Source organism: Papio anubis, chromosome 4 (genome assembly GCF_008728515.1).
Source record: "Papio anubis isolate 15944 chromosome 4, Panubis1.0, whole genome shotgun sequence".
NCBI lineage: Eukaryota > Metazoa > Chordata > Mammalia > Primates > Cercopithecidae > Papio > Papio anubis.
The window spans coordinates 94,852,992-94,871,421 of NC_044979.1; the positions used below are offsets into that span (position 1 = coordinate 94,852,992).

General features: G+C 40.3%; 1 protein-coding gene across 9 annotated transcripts in view; it reads right to left on the reverse strand.

Moving 5' to 3' along the window:
* The window catches only part of OSBPL3 (oxysterol binding protein like 3), a 183,923-nt gene that overhangs the window by 33,092 nt on the left and 132,401 nt on the right, over window positions 1-18,430 (reverse strand). For all 9 annotated transcript variants that reach the window (XR_002521013.2, XM_003896187.5, XM_003896185.5 and 6 more), the window contains 4 exons: window positions 13,037-13,171; window positions 11,529-11,622; window positions 5,330-5,580; window positions 1,285-1,422 (listed from right to left, as the gene is read on the reverse strand). Coding sequence is in view for 8 of the 9 variants with exons in the window: in XM_003896187.5 (XP_003896236.2) it covers window positions 1,285-1,422; window positions 5,330-5,580; window positions 11,529-11,622; window positions 13,037-13,171 (618 nt within the window). In the remaining variant the exon portion in view is untranslated. The remainder of the gene's footprint in view (window positions 1-1,284; window positions 1,423-5,329; window positions 5,581-11,528; window positions 11,623-13,036; window positions 13,172-18,430) is intronic.

The following is an 18,430-nucleotide window of genomic DNA, read 5'->3' on the forward strand; positions in this document are numbered from 1 at the left end:
TCAGCCAACCCACGCTTCCCTTCCTCTCCCTGTAGTGCAAATCCATTGATAAAGAGAGCAGCAAGATAAAAGAATATTTTAGCAATCCACCCCCCCTTTCTCCTTAGTTCTCTAAGAACTGGGGGCTGAGAAATGTACAGAAACAATGATGTTTAATGTTCCTAGGGATTTAGGGATATACAGAGAGTGAACGTGTTTGATTGCTACCTTAACAAGGTGGGAGAGGGTATATTTTATTTTTTTAATTTGTTATAATTTTAAAAAAATTTCTTTCTGTGTATCTTAGTAAGAGAAGGTTTTTTAAAATTTTCAATATGTATACACTCTATTTTAGGTAAATAATTCCCTATTGACAAGTATTTTAGATGTTCCCACCCCATATTATTGATGCATGCTGGCATGCATCAATAATGACAGCAAACACTCATATAACATGTATCTTCATGTCTCAGATACTGCTCCAAGTGCTTTGCAGACAGTGTCTCACTGAATCATCACAAAACCATGTGAGGTACATACAACTGTCATCATCTCCACTCTCAAGAGCAAACTAAAGCACAGAGAAGCTATGTAACTTGCCCTGGGTTATAATGCTAGTAAGAGGTAGAAATGAGATAGGATGGATCCTAGGCTGTCTGATGTCTGAGTATTACTGTATGCTACTTCTATGGCAAGAGTGTGATGGAACTTTAGGCTGCATGAGTACAAGGTTGTGCATCCATCAGATGAGGGCAAGGACTCCTATCCGGATCCCTCACCCCCACCCCACTGTGATATCCTAGCACCTGGAACAGTGGCAGGCACATGGTATATATTCTAGAAATAATTTATTGATATGAATGAATAAATACATCAATGAATGATTCCTCTCAAATCAAAATTGAGAATAACACATTTATCTGGTGCTACCCATTCTGCTGGGGGCATTCATGCTCTGGAATAACGATGTCAGTGTGTTAGGGAGCAATGTTAAACCTCTAAATTGAAGGTTGGGCCAATGTTCATCCTTTCAAAATTCCTTGTGCTAACGATTTTAAAGAGAAAGGACACCGGCAATGCATGTAGCCAAGCAAGTGTGCAGAATTACTGGTGGTACCTTTATGCCCCTGGGTGGTGGCTTGGCTTCAGTGGAAGGGAAATCGATCCCTCCCTTTATGTTGAAAAGCACTGTAATTATCTCGGCTGCTTTGAAGCCAGTGAAAGGTAGGAAATAAATATTTCAGAAGCACATTGAATGGGAGACATAAGCAACCCCTCCCAACAAGCACAAAAGGGTGTATATACCTGTTCTGAAAAAAACTGGAAGCCCTTGTCCTCCCGAATACATTCATATGTTTCTCCAAGAACTGGATTAAATGGCTTGCTCCCAGCTCGGTAGTAGCTAGATGCATACGCTGATATGGCAAAGGCTGCCACATACACCTAAGGACAAGAGAAAAGAACGTTGTCACTTCTGTGTCACCAAGAGCTTTATTGTTCACAAAGAACTTAACAAAATAAAACCTCTATGATTTTCTTTCAGAAAGCCAAAGATTTGTCTTTGGTTGTTTAAAAACAACCAAACCAACATAGGTTTAAAATTGTAGGTTTAAATAATGTTTATTTGGGCCCCCAAACAAATTAATCCAATGTTTTCAAGCTGTCCGTTTATCTTGATGCCTAAAAGTTAGGAGATGCTATCAAGACGATGACATTTCTAAACTGGACTACACTGTTTCTGGAAACTGGTAAGCTGCGGCCAGTACTTTTAAGCCTGACAGTATCTGAGGATCTTGATAAGATGCTAAGGCTTTAGGGGTAGAGTGGGGAAAGACTATTAAAAAAGGAGTGTTAAAACATCCCTCCAAAACTCAGGAATCAGCATCATAAATTTAACCATTCAAAATGTGATATTATAGAAACCAAAACATTCATTTTGACCAAAGAAAATCTGAGTCATTTCCTAAGCCTGGGAAACAAGCCACAGGATATAGTGACTTTAAAGTTCTGCTTTTTTGGGAGGAAAAGTGAAACATAAAAAAAAAAAAAAAAAAAAAAAAATTAAAATAAAGAGCGGAAGGAAGAAAAACTTTACGTGAACACGAAGTGAACAAAGTCTCTGGGTGGCCCTCACTGTGAGGTCTTGGCATCTGCAGCGGTTCCCCGTCAGGGCACCAGGGAGGCACATTACCTTCTTTGTCTTTTTTTCCATGTGTGTGAAAACAGTTAAGCCTAAGCAGTGATGGCAAATTTTCCTTTCTAATGTCGGCTAGTAACAATCTCAAGATTTCTTCTTCCCAGCACATTTCATGCAGTTTCTTATACTGAAGAAGAGCTGAGTGCCTTTCATAAATGCTCACTAGTCACATAACCTTCCTTTATAACCTTCTGCTAAATTTTTGGTGCTGCCTATAATAGGGGCCACCTCACCACCTCATGCTATAGAATTCTCTAGAGCAGCTGGATGGCTTATAAAAATCAGCTATACTTGGCTGGGTGCAGTGACTCATGCCTGTAATCCCAGCACTTTGGGAGACCAAGGCAGGCAGATCCGCTTGAGTCCAGGAGCTCAAGACCAGCCTGGACAACATGGCGAAACCTCTTCTCTACAGAAAAGATACAACAGACGTAGCTGGGTGTGGTGGCACATGCTTGTGGTCCCAGCTACTTGGGAGGCAGAAGTGGGAGGATTGATTGAGCCCAGGAGGTCGAGGCTACAGTGAGCCGTGACTGCACCACTGCACTCACTCCAGCCTGGGTAACAGAGCAAGACCCTGTCTCAAAAAAAAAAAAAAAAGAAAAAAAGGCCGGGAACGGTGGCTCACACCTATAATCCCAGCACTTTGGGAGGCCAAGGTGGGTGGATCATGAGGTCAGGAGTTCGAGACCAGCCTAACCAACATGGTGAAACCCATCACTACTGGCCAGGCACGGTGGCTCAAGCCTGTAATCCCAGCACTTTGGGAGGCCGAGACGGGTGGATCACTAGGTCAGGAGATTGATACCATCCTGGCTAACACAGTGAAACCCCGTCTCTACTAAAAAATACAAAAAACTAGCCGGGCGAGGTGGCGGGTGCCTGTGGTCCCAGCTACTCCGGAGGCTGAGGCAGGAGAATGGGGTAAACCCGGGAGGCGGAGCTTGCAGTGAGCTGAGATCCAGCCACTGCGCTCCAGCCTGGGTGACAGAGCCAGACTCAGTCTCAAAAAAAAAAAAAAAACCCATCACTACTAAAGATACAAAAACAAGCCAGATGTGGTGGCACGCACCTGTAATCCCAGCTACTCAGGAGGCTTAGGTAGGAGAATTACTTGAATCTGGGAGGTAGAGGCTGCAGTGAGCCAAGATTGTGCCACTGCACTCCAGCCTGGTGACAGAGAGAGACTCTGTCTCAAAAAAAAAGAAGAAAAAATCAACTACACTCAAGTCAGTCCTACTTGTGACTGCCTGCGTTCTTGAAACCTGGGTGTGTGTTCCTCTCCCTGCTTCTCCACATTGGTAACCTGTGAAACAGTACAGCCACACCGTGTATGGAATGCTGAATCAACCCTTAGTCACCTTCACCATGTAAAATAGAACACAACCGATGAAAGAACCTAGTGCCATGCATGATGCTGTGGGGAAGAGAGACCCAAGGGGAGGCAGAAGGAAGCACTCTCCCTATGGGTTGGCAGCACGAGGGAGAGTCCAGGCAGGGGCATAAGCAGACCTGCAGGTTAGTAAACAAAACCCATGCAATAAGACTCCTGCTTAGTGGTTATGCTGGGGATGAGAAGCCTCTCCTCAAACCTCTGCTCAAGGGCAATTACACCAATCAATCATCTGAATATCCTAAGGGTCTCTAAATTGCCACAGGATGAAACATCTTTAAGAAACTTTCACCCTCAAAGCCAATCATTTCCTTTAAAGAAAAGAGCTGCCCACAAATGCTGACTTTTAACACTTGCCTTAGAAGCTATTTCCAGAAGCTTTGCCTTCCTTTTATTCAGCAAAAATTATCTGGGGACAAGTAACCAAGAACAGTTTAAAAAATACAGCTTGTTTTTGTCTCCTACCCTGATTATCAGTAACAAGAAAGAAAGTCTTTGGGCCAAGTACAGTGACTCATGCCTGTAATCCCGGCACTTTGGGCGCCAGGGCAGGAGGGTTGCTTGGGCCTAGGAGTTCCAGGTTGCAGTGAGGTAGAACTGCACCACTGTAATCCAGCCTGGGCGACAAAGACCCTGACTCAAAAAAAGGAAGTCTCTTTGATAGGGGAGGCCCTGGAGACTGGGCAGAATGACGATGGGATATCCCTCTCAGACAGCAGGTAAGATTTCCCCTTAATCTTCAAATCATAGAAGTAATAATGTTTTAATAAGCGCTAAGACTGCAGAATGCTTAGAATGTAGAAAAGAATAGCATCCTCCATCAATGGGGGGTGTCGGCAGGGCTAGGTCTGTGAAGCCGAGGGGGCACCCCAATTCCAGTGTAGCCAACTGGCAAACGCCCAGGAGAGAGACTCTGCATTTGGGGGACACTGATGTCCCAGCATCCCGTAGAGACAATGACCTTACTGCTCTAAGGGCACTGAATATGAAGAAGCAAAAAGAGGTACAGACACCCACGTTCAAGAACAAAGTCAGTCACAGTCATAGAGAAGGCTGATCTGCCCGAGTCTTGCCCTTTGAGTACTCCATTCCCAATCTCCCTACCCATGAGACGGGGGAAAGATGAGAAACACTTGGAAGCCCTTTTAAAAGCCAGCATGCTGTGACTGGAGCTGATGCCGAGTAGAGAAGATGGGCTTTTCTAAGATTTTTTTTTAAGTACTCTATAAAATAAGAGGGAGAGAGAAAAAAAGAATATTTCTGATGTGAAAACCTCCTCTAGTGAACTTTATTTTCCAAAAACCGAGGAGCCGATGGGACAATTCCAGAAATAAAAACAAACATTCTCAGGGGAAACTTACACTGGATGAGAAAAACAGCTCGAGAAATTAAATTCTGTCCACCCAGGGAAGTAAAAATAAACATGCAGACAGCCCTAAAGACATGTTTTCCAGCCGGGCACATTGGAACAATCAGCTAGAAGGCTTCTGGAGAAAGAGGAAGCACGAACCCACAGAACAGAACTACCCCAGGCACCGAGTGCCACAGAGAAGCACCCCAACCCTGTCTCCAAAACCTGACAAGATGACTGGAAACAGCCAGGCGGAGGAAGCCAGACAGCTCTGAGTAATGAACCTGTCTATAGAACAATCAAAATGAAACCGGAGGGAACAGGGGCTGTCTCTCTGATGGGCCCCGTGAATGGCCTCGTGGCTCGGGGATTGAGGCTGGACAGTGACAAGGGAAGGCTGACTCCTCACCATTCTTTCCAGGGGGCTGGGAATCTGTGCGGCCTTGTCCAGGAGCTCGCTGTACTCCAGCTCCTCGCAGAGCCTCTGCAGTGTGTTCAGGGGCTCGTTCAGTTCCACCGGCATGGCCACCTTGGACAGGTCCTTCCCGATGTTGTTCCTCAGGATGTTCCACAGGCTGATGTTACTGCTGCTCGGGCAGGGTGCCGGCAGGCACGTTCTTCTCCGGGACTTCGCTTCCCCACCACTTTCAAGGACAGGCCCTGAAAGGGAAAGAGGCCTGGTTGTCTCTATAAAGCTTTTCATTTTATTCTATTATTTTTAATCCACGAAAAAAACCTTACCTAGCAAGTACTCAATGTTACTATTAAACTCAGTTGTCCAGAGTATGAAAATCGGCAAAAGAATTCTGAGCAATTAAATACTCAAACTGACACACACTAAAACCCATCGACTTTATTCACAGGAAAGACCTTGAATTGCTCCTCAAAATCTAGTTCCTCGTAGCTCATACACACTTAGAATAAAACTGGAAATTGGATTTCTATGCCTATAGCTGCTTACTGTTTATCAAAACTTGTAAAGTTTTTAAAAAATCACTTTAAATTCTGGTAAAATAATTGTGTTTATTACAGGAAAGTAATACAGGAAATAACGGTCATTTCATTGCTCCACCATCCCAAAATAGCAGCCATTTATATATTAGAGTATCTTCATTTCATGTTTTCTCCATCTGTGTTGTTCATACTGTAAGCATATTTTATATTCTGCTTGTTCAGCTAACAGAGTATTTTTCCATATTATTTAAAATTTTTCTAAAACATCAGTTTTTGCTCAATATCACTAATCATTAGGGAAATGCAAATCAAAACCACAATGAAATATCATCTCATATCAGTCAGAATGGCAATTATTAAAAAGTCAAAAAATAACATGCTGGTGAGGTTGCAGAGAAAAGGGAACACTTATACGCTACTGGTGGGAATGTAAGTTAGCTCAGTCATTGTGGAAAGCAGTTTGGCGATTTCTCAAAGAACTTAAAACAGAACTGCCATTCAACTCAGCAATCCCATTACCGACTATATACCCAAAGGAACATATATTGTTCTACCATAAAGACACATGCACGTGTATGTTCATCACAGCACTATTCCCAACAGCAAAGACATGGAATCAGTTTCAATGTCCATCAACAGTAGACTAGGTAAAGAAAATGTGGTACATATACACCATGGAATATTGTGCAGCCATAAAAAAGAATGGGATCATATTCTTTGCAGCAACATAGATGGAGCTGGAGGCCGTTATCCTAAGCAAACTAACACAGGAAGAGAAAACCAAATGCATGTTCTCACTTGTTAAGGGGTGTTAAACGTTGGTTCACATGAATAAAGAAGGGAACCATAGACACCGGGCCTGCTGGAATGTGGAGGGTGGGTGGAGGGTGGATAGAGAGTGAGGATCAAAAACCTACCTATTTGGGTGCTATGCTTATGACCTTGGTGATGACATAATCTGTAGAGTAAACCACCGTGATATGCAGTTTACCTGCATAACAAACCTGCACATGTACCCCGGAACCTAAGAGTTTTCTTTTAACATCATTTTTAATGACGGTAAAAATATTTTTTGCCTGTATCTTTGATTATTTTCTTAGGATACAAAGAAGTGGGATTACTCTGTCAATAACTCTGAATGTTGTTAGGACTTTTGATTCACATAATCAGACTGCTTTTCAAAAAGGCTGCCCCCAACTTCCCCATTTATCAGTAGCAGATGTGAGCATCCATCTCCTGAGGACTCTTGAGGCTTGTCATTTTCATTTTTAATTTCTGTCAGATGGTCAGGTGGACGGTGTAACCTCCTTGTTTTAGCTTACATTTAAAAGATTTCCTGTGTGGTTTGGAGTGCTTTCACGAGCACTTTTGCTTTGCTGAATTGCCTGCCTTCCTATTTATGTATTAAGACCATACTCTTTTGTTTTTATATTTGTTTTACAATTTAATCCCCACTTGGCATTACCTTTAAATTTGCTCCATGGAGTATTTTGATGAATGACACCCATTTTAGGTATGTCAATCTATCAATCTTTTCCTTCGTTTCATGCACTGAATTTCCTATCCTCCATTGTACCTATTTTCAAATGAAATCTCTTGCATTTTGTTTTTTATTTATATATCAATAAACATACTTTATTGATATATATTTTATTAAACATACATATTTAACATTTACTAATTATAAAGCCAATCACTGAATAAAGGGGCTGCTCTGATGAACAGAAACACATGAAAACAGGGCCACACTGTGCATTTCATGTTAATCTAATCATCCAATTAGCTTTTGAATTTGTTTTGCTTTTTTAAAATTAAATTAAATGTTTTTTGAGACAGGGTTTTGGTCTGTTGCCCAGGCTGGAGTACAGTGGCATAATCTCAACTCACTGCAACCTCTGCCTCACCAGCTCAAGCAATCTTCCTGCCTCAGCCTCCCAAGTAGCTGGGACCACAGACGCATGCCAACATGCCTGGCTAATTTTTTGTATTTTTGTAGATACGAGATTTTACTATGTTGCCAAGGCTGATCTCAAACTCCTGAGCTCAAGTGATCCACCCACCTCAGCCTCCAAAGTCCTGGGATTACAGGCGTGAGCCACCATGCCCAGCCTGTTTTAGTTGCTTAATATGGGTAAATACAACATAGGTAAATAGCTGCAAATGGCAGTTTTAAAATTAATTAATTAATTATTGAGATAGGGTCCTTCTCAACAGGCTCACTCAGGCCGAAGTACAGTGGTGTGATCATAGCTCACTGTAACCTTGACCTCCTGGGCCACGTCAGTCTCCTGAGTAGCTTAGACTACAGACATGCTACATCACTCCTGGCTAGTTTTTGTATCTTTTTTAGAGATAGGATCTTGCTGTGTTGCGTAGGCTGGTCTCAAACTCCTGGCCTAAAGCAATCCTTCTGCCTCAGCCTCCCAAAGTGTTGGGATTATAGGTGTGAGCCACTGTGCCTTGCCTACAGTCATTTTTGAAAACAGTTTTTCATGTAGTCTCAAAAAATTTTCTTTGATTACACTAATCTAAATTTTGAAAGAGTGTTATTCCACCACCATCATAACCACCAATACTACAAACAGCTAACACGTATCTGGCATTTTATTCTGTGACAGGCAGTCTTCTAAGCATTTTACATGCATGATTCCCACTTATCCTTTGTAACTACCACTTGTGGTAAACAGTATTATTATCCCCATTTCACAGATGAAGAAAGTAAGGCATAGAGGAAGTAAGTATCTGGTCCCAGAACACACAACCACTGAGTGGCAGAGCTGGGGCTAACCAAGGAAGTCTGGTCCCTTAATCCACATTCTTAACCACTTAACTTCCCCAAAGTACCCAGCATAGAGACAGATCCTAATATGTGCCCAGCAGCATTGTGGGGAAGAAATTTATAGGAAATAGTCTAAAAATCTCATGTTTACTATAAACTCAAACAATAATAGTGTATCAAGACCTTGGTCCTAACGTAGGCAAAATGATGCTATGAAATGTAAAGGTTATTTCTGGATCCAATCTTTTCAGTAGAGTATTGATGCTTAGAAATATAATCTCCCCCAAACCCTGGGAATGTCTATAAAGAACTGGGGGACACACATTTCCAGTATTCAAACACTGACAAAGAAGAAAGCTGGGTTTTGCCCAGTGCTTGTTCAAGAAAGGCAATGTAGGCCAGGCATGGTGGCTCACACCTGTAATCCCAGCCATTTCAGAGGCTGAGGCGGGTGGATTACTTGAGGCCAGGAGTTCAAGACCAGCCTGGCCAACATGGTGAAACCCTATTTCTATTAAAATACAAAAAAATTAACTGGGCATGATGGTGTGTGCCTGTAATTCTAGCTACTCGGGATGCTGAGGCACGAGAATTGCTTGAACCCGGGAGACACAGGTTGCAGTAAACCGAGATCGCACCACTGCACTCCAGCCTGGGTGACAGAGTGAGAATCTGTCTTCACACACACAAAAAGGCAATGTTAGTTAGCATTCTAGCAACATGGCTGTAGAGCACGATAGAACCAGCTCTAACTTCTAAGCTTTTCCTGGCTGGTGTCAACACAGCATAGCTGTGGTCTTAGGTTCTGAACCATGTCCTCTCTTTATCTTTGACCTCTGAACACTCCATTAACTCTGTACTCCCTATGGCTCCCTCTCTATAAGACTCAAAGAAATGGAGGGCTTCCACATTTGTCAAACCTCCTCATCTACGGTGGGAGCACCACTTTAGTGTGCGTGCTGTTTGCCAAGGGAGTGATGTTTCTTCATTTCTCTTTCAACTTGCCTCCTTGTTTTTCTAGAAAAATAAGTAGCACACAAATTTGCTCTGGTGTTTTTGGCCTTCTTCTTCCAACCCACTGGTTCTTAGACTTTTCCACTAAGGGGTTCATCTGCCAAGAAACATTTCAAACAAAACACCAACCATGATGAGCATCTCACTTCTAGCAGGTGTGATACTGAAAGGATACTCTTCCAAAGCATGGTAAAACTACCTGCTTTCTTCCCCTATACTGCGGTCCCCCAAAAGGTGGCTCTTAAGCATTCAGATAACAATTCATCAGTTCACACATACACAATGAATTGAAGAACACTGAAATATCAAAAAGGTGCCTGGCATGGTCCCTCTCCTCCGTGTAGATATGAAAATAGGTGGTGCTTTGAGTATCCAATGCATAGTGCAGACAAACCTAGAGACTCCAAGGCAAACTGAGTACCAACACTGGTAAGTGTTTGATGCTACAAGGACCCACGCAGGGAACTGTCCAGGTGGGGAGATTCTTTTTAAGGGCACCTTCCTAAACAGGCCAGTCTGCTTACTGAAGTCCTAAATCAGAGCTGTTTAGGGGGCTAGCCAGACACTCCAGATATTCCACAGTTCGAACTAGCATTATGAAATATCTTTCCTGCCCATCATTTCCCTTCTTGGGATCAAGCAGTAATAAAGGGTCATCTTAGGATACCCTGAGGGGTCCGTCCAAGAGGTAGCCATTTGTTACTTTCAAATGTGTTGTTTTGAAGAATCTGAAGCTAAATGACGACTTGGATAATATCTTTTATTATATAAGTCCTATCACATTCCTAAATTATAAAACCTCCCTGATATCTAAGGGCAAAAAAATCATATTCTAACATGTCCACAGAGAGAACATTAGACTGCAAAAGGGATATCTGGGCCAGGCACGGTGACTCATGCCTGTAATCCCAGCAGTCTGGGAGGCCGAGGCAAGCAGATCACTTGAGGTCAGCAGTTCGGGACCAGCCTGGGTAACATGGTAAAACCTCATCTCCACCAAAAAATACAAAAATTAGCTAGGTATGGTGGTGCGTGCCTGTATTCTCCAGTTACTCCGGAGGCTGAGGCAGGAGAATCGCTTTAACCCGGGAGGCAGAGGTTGCAGTGAGCCAAGATCGTGCCATTGTACTCTCCAGCCTGGGTGACAGAGTGAGACTCCGTCTCAAAAAAAAAAAAAGTATCTGTTACGTTTTTTATATTCATATAATTGGCATACACTCACTTTATAAAAATAAAAATTTGTACAAGCAGACAAATTTATTTGAATTAATACATCTTTCACATGTGGGTGCTGTCTCCTCTCCTAGATTATAAAATCCTAGGGGGTGGGGTCCATGTCTTAGTTTTCTTACATAGTACTTGCTAGAGCTCTTTGCTTGTAGCAGGTCCTCTACACCGTTCACCCTTGAACAACACAGATTTGAACTGCATCAGTCCACTTGTATACAGGTGTTCTTCTGCCTCTGCCACCCCTGAGAAGGCAAGACCAACCCCTTCTCTTCTTCCTCCTCCTCAGCCTACTCAACATGAAGATGACCAGGATGATGACCTTTATGATGATCCCCTTAATGAATTGTAAGTATCTTTTCTGTTCCTAATGACTTTCTAAATAACATTTTTTTCCTCTAGCTTACTTTATTGTAAGAGTACAGTCTCAAATACACATAACACACAAAATATGTGTTAATTGAGTGTTAGTAGTTAAATCTTTGGGGAGTCAAAAGTTATACATGGATTTTCATCTGTGTGGGGTATCAGCATATACCCCTGAACCCCCATATTGTTCAAGAGTTAACTATACAACATATTAGTATCCTATGAAAATCCAAACATTTCAGAGATTAAATAATGTAAATCTTACCCAAGGTCTGTCTCTCATTATCTAAATCATTACTGAGATTATCTAAGGAAAGATTATCACTTATGTCGCTGACGTATGAGTCATCATCAGAAATCTATGGGAAAGAAGAAATAACATTCATTAGAGTTCGAATAAACAAGAGCCAGATTTTCATAAAACCCTTACTCCAAATGATCAAACATGATGAGTCCCACACTATAAATACTCTTAGGTACTGTTTTCATAAAGGTCCATATACCAATCTGCCAAGGAGGTGTTCACAACAAATACCTGTTCTTAAAATTCTTATACATTCTGAATTAGTTCTCACAAGAAAAACAGCAAGCAAGCTCAAGACTGTTATTATAAAGATTCTTATTAATTCTGACTGTATTTTTAGAATTTATTAGTGTTTGAGTAGAAGGAGTTACAATTTGTCTTTGAGCTATTTGTGTAAAAAGTATCTTCTATGGGAATTAATACATAAACAAGATGACTATGTCTATATTTAAGGGGTAACATTACTAGTACACACTGACACAAAGCAATATTAACTATAATACTATAATAACTGCTATTCAGGAAAGTATAATTGTTATGCATCAATTTAAAACAAATAATGCTATAAACCAATATTACAATAACCACATTATGAAAAAAATATAATTATTATATATTATAAATCAATGTAGGTTAAATTTCATGATTAAGAAACATACAGGAAGCTAATTTCCTTCTCTGCAGTAGACATATTACATTATTAAATAGGTAGAAGTCAAAATTATTAACCTGTACTTGAAAAGAAATATAGCACTTCGAGAGGCTGAGGCGGGTGGATCACTTAAGGCTAGGAGTTCGAGGCCAGCCTGGACAATATGAGGAAGCCCGTCTCTACTAAAAATACAAAAATTGGCTGGGCATGGGGCGCACTCCAGCCTGGCTAACAGAGTGAGACTGTCTCTCAAAAAAAAAAAAAAAAAAGAGGCCAAGCACAGTGGCTCACACCTGTAATCCCAGCACTTTGGGAGGCTGAGGCAGGCGGATCACCTGAGGTTAGGAGTATGAGTTTGAGACCAGCCTGGCCAACATGGTGAAACCCCAGTCTCTACTAAAAATACAAAAATTAGCCAGACGCAGTGGTGCATGCCTGTAGTCCCAGCTACTTGGGAGGCTGAGGCTGGAGAATCACTTGAACCCGGGAGGCGGAGGTTGCAGTGAGCTGAGATTGCGTCACTGCACTTCAGCCTGGGCAACAGAACAAGGCTCCGTTTAAAAAAAAAAAAAGTATAACAAATTTAACACATCAAGTTACAGAAATGAGAAAATATCCAATGCTCTCTACTTTTACTTTTTCTTCTCACATACAGTATCATTTTTGGGTATGAGTTATGATAGAACTCTCAGAATACAATGACTAAAAAGGGCCACTGAGTTTAGTGTTTCTGATTAAGGACTGTTTACTGAACAGATTAACCAGCAAAGCAACAAGAGAGATTTTTGAGGCACCTAACTGTAAACATTGCTCAAACCTCATTTTCTGAAGAGCTTGGAGATAACAGAACTTCCTGAGCATCAAAAAACTCGGAAAGGGAGTCAGTGATGGAGAGTCTACTTTCATTAGAAAGCTGATGAACTAGAGCTCGGTTTTCATCTCGGGAGTTTTCCTATTTGAAAAACAAAACCAAAAATGTATACATTTAGAAACATTCTCAAGAGAAAGAAAACAAGTGATTTAGTTGCACAATACACAAGGTCACAGGCCCATGCAAATAAGCAACTCAAAGCAGAGGTCAGCTCCAACACTGAAAAGTGAGCCTCATGCCAAACACAAAGTTCTCCCCCAATATGGGCACCTCACTTACAGGCACTATCACTTCTCACACACATGCAACAAATCACAAGGCAAAAAACAACTGTCCAGGTCACTCTGTTCCATTTAAAAAGGGAAAAATTCCAATGCTCTCTGAATCATATCCTCTTATTTGCTACCACTGCTGGATGTTTCTTTTTATACTAAAATCTCCTCTGCATTGCACTGAATGCATGTCCTTGCATGGCTGGTTCACAGCAACATTGCTTTCTTCTGCCTCTATGCTCTCTGAAGGAACAATATGCTGCTTTGGCTTTTGTCAAGGTGTCCCTTGACAAATACACAGTGTGTTTTGGTCCAGAAGCACCCTGGTAGCAGATAATTTATTATTCATGGATGAATGATATAAGTTCTCTTTGTCTGTCTCTTTCCACCCACAATGACTCTGCAAGGAAAGGAAGTCCCCAGTCCTCTTTATAAGCCTCTGTACAAATAACACAACAGAATATCATTGTTTTCTCATCTCGCATGACCCTCCATTCTCCACTCCGCTGGGTCTGGACTTTCCCTCTGGGGAGGACTAAAGTGCTGAGCTGGCCATGGCAGGATATAACAATGAACCAGACAACGTTTGTGGACTGAATGAGTGGTGAGAAAATGCATCCAACACATATCAGACCAGGCCTGTGGAATAGACAAAGTGCTGGCAAAGTGGAAAGATTGATTCTGATTAGGGAGATTTTGTTTGGGGAGGGCTTCACAGAGCTGGCAGTTGAGGAAAAAGAACAGATTCAGGACAGGATGATTTCTTTCAGAGTAGACAGGTAGTAGTAAAACCACTCACATTTTTTATTGGGATAACAAAGGAGTTGCTTCCATATCATCCAGAATAATTTGGGGAAAAGGCAGATTATATCTTGCCCAGAAATTGTCTGAATTCAGGATACACCCCTCAGTCTCATAGGGAGGGGATGCCACGCACAGGAGGGCCAGAGCAGATTTTCGTAATAAAAGGTCCCTTTACAAATTGGTTGCTTCTGTTTGTAAATATGTATCTACAAACTGTTGAAATATATATCCTTTTCCTAAATAAGGCATCTGCCCAAAGTATTAATGATCCTACCCATTTTGATACCCATGTAGCCTTCTGAAAACCTAGCCTCTTCTCTACCCTAACAAAGAGATCACTTTAGAATCTGTATCACAGCTGTTAACTTCAAGGAAAAGGTCTCTCTCCGCAAAAGAGCCAGGCATAAAGCTATCGAGTTTGAAAACATCATAAGGAACAGCTTCTGTAACACTCACTCAAACAACAGAATTGTCCTATGTCTTCTGTGTGCTACTGTCACAAGAGATGCTCATGATTTATTTACTTGTTCTACTCATTAATTTATTACTAGTCACTCCCGCTCTCTCTGTATCTTCCTCCTCCTAGACTGATGGGTCCGAAGGATTTCCTGGCTGACCAACACTGAAAATAATACTCCTAGCCCCTAGCCCTTTCTGGTGTCTTCCTGTATGTACTGAAAACTCATCAGCACTGCTGTAGCTCCAAGTCTCCAGCTTGGTGTCTTAAACAACTCAGGACCTCATTTGTTAAAATATTAACCCAGTCAGTTCAATTCAATAATTTCCTTTCACATATGTAATGCATGACTGGTTGCTTATCTATTGCTTACATTACAAAAAGTTAAATCAAGGATGTCCAACCCACAGCCCGGGGGCCACGTACGGCCCAGGACGGCTTTGAATGTGGCCCAACACAAATTTGTAAACTTTGTTAAAACATTATGAGATTTTTTTGTGAATTTTTTTTTCCTGGCTCATCAGCTGTTGTTAGTTAGTGTATCTTATGTGTAGCCCACGACAATTCTTCTTCTTCCAATGTGGCCTAGAGAAGCCAAAAGATTGGACACCACTAAGTTACAAAAACAGAGAGAAAGGAGGGAAAGGAACATTCACAGTTCACACTATAACAACCACTACAAGCATTTTGATACATTTTTCTTGTGAAATAATCATGCTATTTTCATATCTCTATATATGTAATTGTATAAAGTTTGCCCAAACAACATTGCAAGATAGTATATTTTCAAAATTAAAATGCATTCTGAAAACAAAAATATGTATTCAAAACAGAAAATTAAAAAATGCAAATAAATATCACTTCAAGTCCCATTGTATGAATGTGAGAGTGGATGTGGCCCCTATTAACTTGCTGGTATTTTCATATTAAAATATTTGTGTACAAATTTTATTTTGAAAAACTGGGATAGACAGTCTACATATTGTTTGCTTCATTCACTAACCATTATATTGTGAACATTTCCCAGACCATTCAAAATTCTTTGAGACAATGAACTTTAATTGATAAATATTTTATTATATATTTGTGTCACAGAGTAATAAAATCAGGGATGTTTACAGATTTACAAAAATGGTTTGGTATGTTTGTAAATATATCTTTGCTTGTATCATGTTATTTCTTAGAATCAAGTTTTGGAAGTAGAATTATTAATAACCTTTAAGGCAAAATATATATTACCTAATCACATCAACAAGTAAGGAAACCTCTGTTTTTTCTATATTAAAGGCACTACATACCATAATTTAGAAAACTTTTGAGCTAATCTGTTTTAATTTTCATTAAGCTGAATAGTTACTCCTTTTTAAAAAACAAGCTTGTAGAGATGTTAATGTAGGAAGAGGCTGGATGAAGGGTTCATGGGACCTCCCTCTGCATTTCTTCGTACTTCCCTGTGAATTTACAAATATTGCAAAATAAGTAAAAAAAAAAAAGAAAGAAAGAAAAAGAAAAAAAAGAAAACCCATACCTATCTCCCTCTCTCTCTCTCTCTCTCTCTCTCCCCCCCGCTCTGTGTGTGTGTGTGTGTGTGTGTGTGTGTGTGTGTGTGAGAGAGAGAGAGAGAGACAGAGAATTATGGCCTTTTTCCATTTACTTATTAAAGTTTTAAGTTACTTGATATTATTTGTTCATTGGTTACATATACATTGATTTAGCACTATCTCAGTCTGTCAATTTCACTGAAAATATTTTTCCCAGTCTATTATTTGTCTTTTTTTTTTGACACACATTACTTTTTCCTAAAAGACAGTCAGATCTAATCAACATTTCTTTTGCAATTTTTTTCTATTGTACCCCAATTTAGAAAATCTTCTCTATTCTAGCAGAATATTTACATTAATATTTTTCAGTTTGAATTTTTATATTTAACTTGAATTTGCTTTTGATTCATTTTAGCATGCAATGAAGATTTAAACTTCTTTTTAAATTGCTTTGAGCAGGGCATGGTGGGTGGTGAGTGCCTATAATCCCAGCTACTTGGGAGGCCAAGGCAGGAGGATTGCTTGAGTCCAAGAGTTCAAGGTCAGGCTGGGCAACTCCAAAATAATGGTAATTAATAATAATAATGTAATAAACTTCTTTGAGCTGTGCCAACCTAATTTATTAAATAATCCATCTCTTTGCCATTGGTTTTTGATGCCTTTTCGAACCATAATCTTTATTTCTTTTATATACAAAATAATGTTTATGCCTAAGAGAGTTACTCTGTCCCATTCTTACCCATCATCACCTTATTTTAACTGCTGGAGCTTCAATGAGTATTTTATTTTCTGGCTTGGCATACTGTTCTTCATTATCTAGCAGTGTATACTATTGAGAAAGGAATTGCTTTGGCCTCATTAGATGTGAATTTAAATCCCAGCTCTGTCTGTTACAAGCTGTGTGTCTGGAGGAAGTTATTTAACCTCTCTGAGTTTTAGTTCTGTTGTTTCTCAAATGAAACCACCACCACCCACCTCACAGAGTCATGGTTAGGATTCTGTGAGGTAATGCATTCAAGTGCATACTGATATAGCAAGCAGACAATTAAAAGAATTAAGTTCCCTTCTCTTCCAGACTTTTCTTTAAAAGTTTTGGCCTTTTTTAGTCTCTTAAATGGACATTGGATATAGTATGGTATTACCTCCCAAAGTCACTTGCCCTTTCATTTGGAATCTAAAATAATCTGAGAACTGATAACTTGATAATATTAAATCTTCACATTCAGGAATATAAAACAGGAGAAATTTGGAGGTTGTGGAGTAATTTGATTTTTAAAAAGGTGGGCATTTTAGAATTCAATTAGCCAGGCCCAATACCAAAGATGGGTAATATATGCGGCTAAAGAAAAGGTAACAAAGTGAGCAAAGAAAGTGAGAGTTCTAAAAAGAGAGCACCTTGGGCTGACCCCATTGCTGGAGACTGTCATTTCCCAATAGAGTATCAGAGGTAACAGAGTTACTGAAAAAAAGTTAACTGGAGTCAAGTTTTCAGTCTGGGAGGCCATTTTCACTTACTTTCCTACTTATGTCCTGAAGGCAACAATAACTTTACCTTTGCTGGGAAAGTTAGCCTGAGTCACTCCATGATAAAAGGGATAAAAATAAGGGAAACAGAAAATTTCTGAAAGAGGAAATAGATACAGATGACAACTGCATCTAGACTCAAGAAGGCTGTTTTGGAAGGTGTATTTTTGAAGAATGTTATTGTTACCTCTCAAGGACAGTGTACAGCATTTCAGTTCAGGTATGTTACTTTTAAGATCAGTTTTAAAATATGCATTGTAAATATATAGTTTAAAAACATGTATTTTAAAAGACTTGTGATTTTGGTTTCCTTTCCAAAACACAAACAGTTCCAAGTAGACATGCCAAGCATAAATTCATAAAAGAATAAATGAAGGTTATGTATTTAATTACCTGTTCAATAAGTAAATTGTGATAATACTATTAAAAAGGTAAATAACTGTCTGAAAACATGCACAAACTCCAGAGAATACTATAGTAAGTGGCAGCTGGTCAGTAATGGCTGATCCTGGCCATGACTGGGTCCTGCTTTTAGAAAATGTGCAGATTCAAAAGAGGGCCTGCCCAGGCCTAAAGTCAAGGCGCCGTAAGTAATGTTTAGGTGCTCAATGCTGCAGGTGACAGTTTAGGTCTGGGCTAAAATATCTGAAAAGTGACCTCTTGGGGGGTAGCATTTCTATAAAGGAATGTCATACTTAACCACTAGCATGTGCCTCAGAAGTAGTAGAGCCCCATGAGCTTC